Source organism: Gracilinanus agilis, chromosome 2 (assembly GCF_016433145.1).
Source record: "Gracilinanus agilis isolate LMUSP501 chromosome 2, AgileGrace, whole genome shotgun sequence".
NCBI classification, from domain to species: Eukaryota; Metazoa; Chordata; class Mammalia; order Didelphimorphia; family Didelphidae; genus Gracilinanus; species Gracilinanus agilis.
The window spans coordinates 261,844,521-261,856,615 of NC_058131.1; the positions used below are offsets into that span (position 1 = coordinate 261,844,521).

At 33.3% G+C, this 12,095-nt stretch overlaps 1 protein-coding gene across 1 annotated transcript in view; it reads left to right on the forward strand.

Moving 5' to 3' along the window:
• OSBPL2 (oxysterol binding protein like 2) overlaps positions 1-12,095 on the forward strand; it is a 104,112-nt gene that overhangs the window by 40,777 nt on the left and 51,240 nt on the right. The window contains exon 2 of the mRNA XM_044663874.1: positions 7,077-7,243. Coding sequence (XP_044519809.1) covers positions 7,207-7,243 — 37 coding nt within the window. The 5' untranslated portion in view covers positions 7,077-7,206. The remainder of the gene's footprint in view (positions 1-7,076; positions 7,244-12,095) is intronic.

Below are 12,095 nucleotides of genomic sequence, written 5' to 3' on the forward strand. Positions count from 1 at the left end.
AATGAAAAGAATACTAATCTTAGACTCAGAAGATGAGATGAATCCTAACTCCATCACTTATTAGCTGTGTGTCCTTGGGCAAATGACTTCCCCTCTCTAATTCTCAGGTTTTTTTGTCCATACAATAAGGGTAATGAAAGGAAGACTTTTCATGCTCTAAAATTCCATGTAAATTATAGCCATTCCCCAACAAGTTTTTCTAACTGAAAAGACTATATTTATCACCTCTACTTTCCCATCTCCCACTCTCACCTTCACCTAATTTCATTAATCTCATATACCACTATTTATTTACCAATTCTTCAATGGAGACATCCCATCATTTCCAGGTTTTTTTTTTTGAACATCTGAATCTGTTTTCTCTTTCTTTGATGTCTTTGGGATATAGGAATAGTAGAATTATCACTGGGTAAAAGGGAATGCTCAGCTTAGTGATTTTTGATCATAGTTTCAAATCGCTTTACAAACTAACTGATAAATTCATAGCTCTATCAAATGATATCCTTGTTTTCCTGTTGGCCTTCCAACAACTGACTTTTTCCTTTTGGGAGGGGATGAGGAGCATTTTTGCCAGTGGGTTATGAGTATGAGATAGAACTTCAGAATTGCTTTAATTTGCATATTTCTAATTATTAGTTACTTAGAGCATTTTTCATATTGTTGTTGAACCTCAAATTTCTTCTTTTGAAAATTGCCTTTTCATATTCTCTGACCATTTGTATATTGTAAGATGTTCTTATAAATTTAAATCAATCCTCTATATATCTTGGATATAAGATTTTTAGCCAGAGAAATTTGCTACAAAATTTTTTCCCTAGTACCCTGTTTCCCTTCTAATTTTGGTTTTGTTTGAACAAAGCCTTCTAAAATTTTATACAATCACAAATGTTCATTTTCTGTAATCCTTTCTAATTCCTTGTTTGGCTTGTCCTATACTATATGGACTATCTATATATATATGTATGGACTATATTAACTAGTCCATGGATCTGAAAGGTAATTTCTTTTACCTTTTATGTCAAAGTCATGTGCCCACGTGAAGCTTATTTTTTTATATATTGTGTGAGGTGTTGGTCTGTACCTAATTTCTGCCAGACCATGTTCCAGTTTTCTTAGTAGGGGTTCTTTTGCTTTATGTACCTTATCTATTCCATTGATTGATCTCTTTGTTTTTTAAATAGTACCAAATAGTTTTGATGATCACTGCCATGTAATATGGTTTATATAGTTTATATCTGGTACTATTATGTTCACTCCTTTCCCACTTTTTTCTGTTTCCCTTGAGATTTTTGTCCTTTTATTTCTTTAGATGAATTTCATTATTATTTTTTCTAGCTTTATAAAATAATCATGGTTGGTGTGACACTGAATAAGTAAATTTATTTAGGTATTGTCATTTTTATTACACTCGCATGACCTGTCCATCAACAATGATATTTTGTGATTTGTCCTTCTTTTTCTTTAGAGTTCTGTAGTTACATTCATGTAGTTCCTGGATTTGTCTTGTAAGGTAGTCTCACAAATATTTTGTATACTATGTAGTTTGAATGGTATTTCTATTTCTTTTGATAGATTTGGTTCATAGTATACAGGAATGTTGATTTATTTTATAACCTACAACTTGACATTTATCATTTCAATTAATTTTTCATTTAATTTTCTCAGTGGTCTTTCTACTGCAGAATATATAGTCTTGGGTTTTAAATATTATTAAATGCAGTTTTTACATTTTTCTTGCTAAAAAAACAAGATAGGGGATAGATGATAGTATTTCTTTTTCATGGATGAGAAAAATCATGCAAAATGAAAGTTTTTTTACAGCATTGTAGAATTTGGAATAAAATCGGGATCTCTCCTGGTTCCCAAAAATGACTACTGAGTTGGAAGAATATTTTTATTTTATTTTCCTGTTTGTTTGTTTGTTTTCTGTAGAGGCTTTTAGAAAAATTAATTTTGATCAGAAAGATCAGATACTTTTTGATGAAAGCAGTTTCCCAAGACATATGTCTAAATATAAAGCAAAGCCTATATGTGGTGTAAGATATGAAGATCATAAAACCTGCCTTTGTGCTGTTCACTTTGATAAGTAATGTTCACTGTTTTTTTACACACAGACCTTCAGAAGATGTTATATAATAATGGTTCTTTTGATTCCTGTTTGTGTTATTTAGATTTGTGTAAAGTTGGACATGACTTCTTCCTTAATTGATATTTGCTGTCTAAAGCAGTGGTTTTAGGCCTGTCACCTGATTCATGACATCTTTTATTCCAAGAAAAATCTCACAGAACTAGGTGACATTACAAAGTTTAATATTATGAAAATCGGATATATATGTTTGTCATTGAACTTAAAACTTTTGTGAGAAGAGTTAAAGTGGAGGAGAAAGGGACAAGACCTGTAATTCAATTGATTTAGGGCTTCCCAGTGAAAAAACCATGTTTACTGTGCACATTGGTTAACTACTTCATAATTTCTAGTCTTAGGGCACTGAAATGTTAAGTGACTTGCCAACATCATGCAAGTCTTGACAGAGACAAGACTTGATCCAAATCTTCTAGACCACAACAAGTTTTCTCTACCTCTCAACATTTGGAACTGTAAAATTCTTGTTTTACATGCATATTCTATTTTTCTTTTATTGGGGGGGGTTATAAAATTGGGGCTATATTCCAGGCTTTTGCCTAAATATAAAGTTAGAGGTTTTGCTCATTCTATAAACATTTATTAAAGCTGATGATAGAGCATTGTGCCTTATGTTTTTTATGTGTGGGGAGAGGGAAAGTAGCAAAGATGTGAAATTTTACTCATCACAATCTGTACTCTCATGGAGTTTTTAATTTTGCTACTTTCATATATTTAAAATATCTGATTTTTTCATGGTAGATATTGCATTCATTGATATGGATAAAACTAGTTAAAAAGAAATTATTACTCTTCTTTCAACCTGATAATGAGCTTTTCCAGATTTATGCTTATCCTCAAACAATAGACATTCAATCTATTACCAGTTCTATATTTCAGACCTTTACATTTGGTCAGTCTGGAAAGAACTCTGACTCTGGAGCCAGAAGACTGGGTTCAAATCCTGCCTCTGATACTACTTGTATAAATATGGGTGTCTGTACTCCCTTAGTTTCCTCACAGTCACACTGAGAGAGGTGAACTAGAAAGCCTTTGAGTTCCTTCTAGCTTTAGATCTATAGCTTGCATTGCATTGCAATGGTCTTTGAGAACTCAGATCACCTTCATATTGTAGTGGAACATCAAAGCGGGACATTAATGAGGGGAGTCAAAAACAGAGAATTACAATATACAACATAGTGTATACTAAGTCTTTTAGTGAGTTGCAAAACCAAGTTCTATGTGAAGGCTTTTCATGGAGGAAATTTGTGAATTGGATTTTAATTAATAGAATGAGCAGAAATTCAACAATTGAATTAAGAATGGAGAACAATTTATGTAGTTAATTATCTACTTCTCACACTATAAAGACTTTTTGGGATAAAGGGTTTAAAGTAAATCCCTAGTTTTCATTTTCAGCTTTTGTGGCCTGTCATTTCACCTGTATTGTGGCTATTTGTATGGAGTTGGCTGTCGTCGAACAGGACTGACTCGTTTCATCTTTTAGAGGACTAGGTGGTAGATATTTTTATTTGAAAATTCCCATAAACCAATACAAGGGATATACTGAGCATGCATTTCTAGAATGATCTAGAAGTTATAACTAAAGTGCTGGCATGCTAATTGTGATTGGAATTGTTTTACACTGACATTTTTTGCTTATGATCATAGATTTGGAGCTAGAGGAGACATTCTTAACTTCTCTCTGATTCCTCCTTCCCCTCTCTGTCCCCCAACCTTCTCTTATTTCACAGATAAGGATAAATAAATTAAAGCTCAGCGAGGTGAAATCTCACAGATAGGAAATAACAGAGGCAGGGTTTGAATACAGGCCTTCTGACTTGCAATCTAATGTTCTTATCACAACCACATTGAATGATTTCTCATAAGGACATCTTGTCAACTCCATGGATTGAATATTGGACTTGAAGTCAGGAAGACCTGAGTTTAAATACTACCTGAGGTGCTTATCAGCTGTGTGACCATGGGCAGATCACTTAATCTCTTTTCACCTCAAGTCCTCTCCTATAAAATGAGGATAATATAACACTTAACTTTACAAGGTTGTTGTGAGGACCAAGTGAGATGATATATGTAAATTACTATGAAAACCTTAAAGCACTATATAAGTTCTTGCTCTGACAATAGTTATTTAGGTTCAACTTTTTCAAATGATACAGTGAGAAGAAATGGCCTGAGAGGGACAGTTTGGTATAGTGGGAAAGTGTGTTAGACTTGGTATTAAGAAGACCTGAGTTTAAATTGTATCTCAGGTACTTACTACTTGACCCTAGGTAAGACATTTAAAGTCTCTGTTTCCCTATCTGTAAAATGGATATAATAACAACTTTAAAGCATTATAGAAATGTAGGTTTTATGTGAAGTTTTCTGCAAATCTTTAAGCACTAAATAAATATACAATTATTGTTATCATATCATTTTAATATCTTTTGCTCTAGACCAGAGTTGGATTTTGCTACATGTTTTAGCTATTTCTGCACTGACATTTTGAGACATTTTACACTGAAGTAGAAATAGTAATAATTCTACTTAAAATAAAAATATAATGATAAGGGGTATTTCTAAGGGCCTCTCTTTGGAATGATTAAATAGCACTATTTTATTGTTAAATAAACAGCTGAACTTTAATTTTTAGTTTTTATAATTTATAAAATTTCTGTCTTTGGAAGTTAATATAGGGAAACATCAATATAAGTGAATTATATTACAACACTAAGCAAACATAATTTGAGAGATCACTTAAAAAGGTGTACTTAGGTTTAGGTTGACTTATTTTTTTTTAATGACAATTAATTTACACAGCCATTTTATTGTCCTCAAAATTGAAAACTGGATAGAATGGATGAAATTTTAAAACTTATTAAAACAAATTGCTGTTGCTATAGCAATAGTTACTTGTGATTTATAATAAAGGTTTGTATTATTTCCAGCTAAACTGATTGTTGATGTAGTGTGGGTGACATTTGAGCAGTAATGAAGTCATTGTGAGTATATGTGTCAACATGATTTCAGTAAGCATTTATTATGACCTGAGGTCATTTTCAGCTCCAAGATTTTGCATTGAGTTGTGTTAGAATTTTAACACTTGTCTTGTATATACAGAATACAAATTGTCCATGTTCTTTCCCTAATTAACCATTTTTAATAAAATTCAAATTCCTCACTCTAGCATGTACTTGTTGTTCATTTGTTTCAGTCATGTTAACTCTTTGTGAACCCATTTTTGAGTTTTCTTGGCAAAGATACTGGAATGGTTTGCCATTTCTTTTTCTAGCTCATTTTATAGATGAGGAAACTGAGGCAAATAAGTGTCTTGCTCAGGGTCACAGAACTAGTAAGTCCGATTTGAACTCAGGAAGATGAGTTTTCCTGTCTGCAGGCCTAACACTCTATTCACTACATCACCTAACTGCCCCCTAGCATATAAAGTCTTCTACAATTTGGCTCTTGCCTACTTTTCCGGATTTATGTCATATCACTCTGGTTTACTTGCTCTTACCTAGTACTTGGGACTTAATTTCCTGCTTTGGTGCTTTTGATTAGACTGTGGTTTCCTTACACACCTGCTCCTCACCAAAGTCTTCTTAGAATACTCTCATTCCTATTACCTCAGTCTCTTTCCTATGTAACTCAGCTCAGGTGAATGAAAGAAAGAATGAGTGAATTTTAAAAAGCTTTTTAAAAGTGGTTGCTGTGTGTAAACACTGGATATAGATAGCAGTCAGACAGTTCTTGTCTTCAAGGAGTTCCCATTGTAATTGAGGAAGACCTTGCAAGGAAGAAAGTTTCTGGAGCTATTCAGATGAAAAGGATATAGCCATATCTGTTTCTGATGAACTATTTGACATTTTGGTAGCTAAAACTTTCTTTTCTGCATTTTCTGTAGCTGTGGCTTCTTGAGGGGGATGGAATGTGAGAGGAGAGGAGCAGTCCCTCCATAGGAAATTGCCAACCAGTCATTAAATAAACCACAAAGGTTGCTTCCCTGGACAGTGGTTGCCAGGGCCAGGCTTGGAATCAAGGCTGGGGATCTGTGAAGTGCTACTGTTTCCAGGGCTTTTTTAACTCACCTGCCTCATTTGTAGTAGATGGTCAGTCATTGGTGCTGTGGGTTGGTAGTGCTGATAGATCCCTTTTCTGCAAGGAATAGTTTCCCCTTGATGGCTGCAAAGTCCGAGCCAAAAGCAGGGCTGTGGTCTGAGGGATCCTGCTATCCCCAGGACTTTTTAGGTTCCTACTCTATTTCCACCGTGATCTGAGAGGTTGTAGTTATTGTGGTTTGAACCTCCTTGCACACGTCAAATACATGTTATCATGATGTCACAAAGTCTTTCCTCATATTTGTTAGTACTCTCGCCTTCATCATATGGCCTATATGTTTACTTCTCTGTACTTGTTATTTCCCCCAGTCGAATTAAGTCAATTCCTTGAGGGCAGGAACCGTCTCTCCCTCCCTCCTTCTCTCTCTTTTTTTGAGGGTGATGAGTATTTGTGCCCTTGGTGCTAGCATTCAGAATATATATATTAATTTTTTTCATTCTTTCATCTTTTGTATCTATAGCAATTAGAACAGTGCCTTGCAATTCAGTAGGTACTTAATAAATATTTTCTGAAAGTAATTTGTAGTGCTCTTTGAGAATTTTCCATTATAACTATAGTTAAAGATTTTTTCAGTTATTTTTGCATTTCATGATTGAACATTGACCTTTATGTTGAAAAAGTTTTCCCTCATTTGGAAGGTATCAATTTCTGAAGTAAAACAACTTACATTTTATTTCAGTGCCTAGATATAAATGATATTATATTCAGAACACAAATTTGACTTTTTTCTTCAATGTTCAGGAATAATGAATTGGAAAATGTTTTGTTTTTTAAAAGTATTTTTGAAATGTAGGACTTCAATGAACTAATTCTGTCATAATGTTTCTCTTAGGTCTACAGTCTGTTGAACCTTTATGAATAAAAAGTTCGCAGCATAAAATTATTTCTAACTATTTGTAGTTTAAGTACAATGATGCTATAGACAGCAGCACACTGGGAAAGAAAAAAGAATTTACTGAAGGATGAATAGTGAAGAAGAGTTCTTTGATGCCGTTACAGGTGAGTAGGATAAGAAGCTAAAAATTGACCAAACCTTGGTACAATTTATTTTGAATTTCTTGAATTCTGATGAATTTTTATTCTGAAATTGACAAATACCAACAAACAAACATATTTATGTGTAAAGAAGAATAAGAAAGAGTATTGTATGTGAAACCATGAATTTTTATTATATACAATTTCTTTTAAAAAGTGTATAATCAATTCAGCATATTAGGGTACCTGTAGAGTAAGATAGCTTTCTATACCAACTGAGTGTACATGATCTTCCTTCTTTGAATCAATTCCAATGAGACTAAGCATAAATCCTGCATTACAGGTGCAAACTTTGTCTACTATCTCCCCCCTCTTTCCCTGCCTCCCCTTCCACTGTATAAGACCTTTCATATCTCTTTTATGTGAGATTATCTTCCTGTGAAGGAATGTAAACAGTTTAACTTATTGGATCCCTTATTGATTTCTTTTTCCTGTTTACCTTTTTATGCTTCTCTTAAGTCTTGAATTTGAAAGTCATATTTTCTGTTTAGCTCTGGTCTTTTCACCCGGAATGTTTTAAAGTCCTATTTCATTAAATGTCTATTTTTTTCCAGTGAAGGATTATACTTTGTTTTGATGTGTGGTTCTTGATTATAATCCTAGCTTCTTTGCCCTCCATAATATTTAGAACTCTCTGATACTTTAATGTAAAGGTTGCTAAAACTTTTTGTGATCTTTCACTAGGGCTCCATGATATTTAGATTGTTTCTGTTTGCTTGCAATGTGACAGGAGGAGATCTGTGGATTCTTTCAATTTCTGTTTTACCTTCTGGTTCTAGGATATCAGGACAGTTTTTCATGATAATTTATTGAAATATGATGTCTAGGCTTTTTTAAAATCATGACTTTGGTAGTCCAATAAATTTTAAGTGGTCTTTCCTCAGTCTATTTTCCATGTAAATTGTATTTCCATTGAGATGTTCATATTTTGTTCTATTTTTTATTAAAATTTTTAATTAAGTTTTTGATGTATCATGGAATCATTAGCTTCTACTGCCCAATTTTAATTTTTGAGAAATTATTTTTTTCAGTGAGCTTTTGTATCTCCTTTTCCATTTGGCTAGTTCTTTTTAAGAAGTTCTTTTCTTCAGTCAATTAAAAATTTTTTTTTACCTCTAATCTGTTTTTTAAGGTATTTCATTATGTTTTCCTCTATCTTTTTGTGGGTTCTGCTGCTCCAGAATTCATTTTGAGACACTATTTTAAAGCCCCTTATAGGGGAATTTGGGAGAGCTCTGGCAAGTCCTTGTCTTTACCATCTTTGCTCCTCACTTTAAAAGTCCATTTACCATTATATATACATATTTGTCTATAACAAACTAATGAAAGCAACTTTCTAAGATCTGGAAAGTTTTTGGTCTCTTTTGGGAAGGGATGAGTAGAATATATCTCCTTGTGTTACTGAAGAAGTGTTATGTACAAAACCCTGTGCTAGAAGTAGAGGAAGATAAGTGGATGAGTAAGTCAACACTGACCTCAAGGAGTTTATAGTCTGTTTTGGAGGAATTACAAACTTTTAGACAAATAACTATAATACAATATAGGATGTGGTCTAGAAGCTAGCTTTTGGGGATATATGGATATTTAGAATAAAGATATTCATGAATGCCTGTTGTAAAAGAAAATGGAAGTAGTTGATATATGTTATTAGGGTACTGTAATTTTTAGAAAAACCCTTACTTTCTGTTTTAGAATCAATACTAATATTAGTTCTTTTTTTTTTTTAAACCCTTAACTCCTGTGTATTGGCTCCTAGGTGGAAGAGTGGTAAGGGTGGGCAATGGGGATCAAGTGACTTGCCCAGGGTCACACAGCTGGGAAGTGTCTGAGGCCAGATTTGAACCTAAGACCTCCCGTCTCTAGGTCTTGACTCTCAACCCACTGAGCTACCCAGCTTCCCCCCCCCCCCTAATATTAGTTCTAAGGCAGAAGATTATAAGGGCTAGGTAGTTAGGGTCAAGTGACTTGCCCAAGGTCACACAGCTCAGTTGTATCTGAGACCAGATTTGAATCCAGGATCTTCTCTCTCCAGGCCTGACTCCCTATCCATTGATATCCATTCAGGCTGCTCTAGGACACTGCAATTTAATTTTTAGTAGAAAACAGTAATACATTATAATCAGTATAGGTAGAAATAGTTCATATGTGTCCAGGAAATACAAAAAAGAAATCTGAAGTTGGATGTTGAAACAAATATGAAGGAGCAACTTATTTTTGTATGATTAAATAGTTTTTCCATTTTCCATTATTTTCCTGTTATTTTATCTTGACTTTTGAGTGAATTTTAAAATTTTTCTTAAAATATTAATATTGCATTATTTCAGATTGTAGTTATATTGTTTTTTGAACTGGATAAATTACATTGTAATAGAGAAGAATTCTATAATTGAATTTGTGTTCATAATTCCCATTTTTCTCTTCAAAATCCGGTACTTTATGTAACTGTAGCTATGACTTTTGTATGTTCCATTATAATATCAGTTTTATCCCAACGTAGGAAAAGAAATGATAGACATTTTTGAACTCATGAGCCAGATTTTTAAATGCTATATCTTTTATATACTCATTCTGAAATAATTATTGATCACTGGTGAATTGGACCCTCTGTGGTTATGTGTTAATTGCTTCTTTGAAGTAATGATGTGGTATTCAAAATGCAGCTGAAGTAAAAGCTTAATTTTCTCAATATGATTCATAAACACACCACCTTAGACTTATTTCTTTTTGTATTTTCATTTTTATGTAGCCTTATTAAAGTCACTGTATTGGGATTGTGCTATTCTTTTCCTTTAACTAACTCATTAGATTTGTCATCGAAATTCATTGACTTGTACTATCAGAAATCAAGGCCAGAAAGCTCTGAGCTTTCTGTTTTGCTATTTCTTTTTATTTTTAAAATGTGGACACTATTATATGGAAGCAGAATGGTGTAGTGGAAAGAACAATATGCAGTCAGGAGGAACTTTGAACCAGATCCCACCACTAATTAGCCTTACCTACTTAACTTCATTGATCTTCAGATTCCTCATCTGTAAAATGGGAATAATGATATTTGTAGCACCTATCTCATAGGGTTGTTATGAGACTAATGAGAGAACATATCTAAGGCACTTTGTGAACTTTAGAAAGCTACATGATTATCTATTATTCCATAAACTAAATTATTAGGCATAATTTTTCATTGAGCTTAGTGTAATGGATAGAGATATGGATTGAAGTTCTTCTGAACCATACTATACTGGCTGTGTGACCTGTTCTAGAGCAGGAAATTTTATAATTGTAAGTTGCAGAGAAGGTATTTACCTGTATGGTAGAGGGAGTTTCCTTACCTGAGAGTTATCTGTACTAATGAAATCATAGTTCTAGCCCTCAGGCCTATTTTTCATAATTTTTAAAATTAGAGTTCTTCACTGGTTCTAATCTTTTGAAATATGCTTCTAAATAGGCTGTCTCAGTTTCTTGCCTTATTCATGTCCATGGTTGTTGTCCTCATTTGAACTCCTATTGGGTATAGTTATTGTTAGGTGTAGTTATTGTTAGGTAATCACAATTTTGGAATAAAGAACTATTAACATGTAATTAACCTCACCACACCTGGTAGAATATTTTACTTTTTAAATAAAATCTTAGATCTGTAGTTTTCTTCTCTCCCAGTTATCCCCCACAAAAATATTTTCTTTCTTCAGTAAAATTTCCTTTCAACTTAAGATTTCAGTAATAATGCTGTCTTTGGAACCAAGAGAACCTGGGTTCTAGAGTTGAAAACGACTTCAGAGACTCTTTAGAACAATTACCTCATTTTTCAAATTATTAAACTGAGGTCAATGGAATTAAATGTTCAGGTCATACAAGTAATATCATAGAATTTGAACTGGACTTTACTTTCCTCATCTATAAAATGAAAGGTTTGGTAACTCCTTTAGGGCCTTCCAACTGAAGTTTTCTGATCCTGTGAATTTATAATGTTTGGATACATACTTTGTCTTGTTTTGTCCTTCCTTCCTTTTAAAAATTTACTTCATTAAATATGTCCCAATTACATGTAAAAACATTTTTAAAACTCATTAAAAATTTTTCGAGTTCCAAGTTCCCTCCCTCCAACCCTTTTCCCCTTTTTGAGAAGACAATTTGATATCATTTATACATGAGAAGTCATAGAAAACATTTTCATATTAATCGTGTTGCCAAACAAAAAAAAACAATAAAAAGAAAAAGAAAAAAGTACGCTTCACTTTTTTTTCATTTTATTAGTTACCTCTGGAGGTAGATAGCATTTTTCATCAAGGGTCTTTTGGAATTGTCTTGGATCATTGACTTTATCAGAGAAGCTAAATCTTTCATAGTTAATCATCCTTACAATATTGCCTAATCCTTATAAGATGAAGTAAAGGCTATTGCCCTACTTTATGTATGGGAAAACTGAGGACCAAAAGTTAAATTATAGGCCTTTATACCCTTGAAACAATATAGTGGAAAAGTCTCACCAATTTAGTAGGGCAGACCAGTAAAAATTGATTAAAAAAAATTTTTTTTTAAACTCTTATCTTCCGTCTTGGAGTCAATACTGTGTATTGCCTCCAAGGAAGAAGAGTGGTAAGGGTGGGCAATGGGAGTCAAGTGACTTGCCCAGGGTCACACAGCTGGGAAGTGTCTGAGGCCAGATTTGAACCTAGGACCTCCCGTCTCTAGGCCTGGCTCTCAATCCACTGAGCTACCCAGTTGCCCCCTAAAAATTGATTTTTAATGGAACATTTATTTTACATGATTAGTTTAAACAATAAGTGGATGTAATCTCTGATACAAACTTGAGAACAGA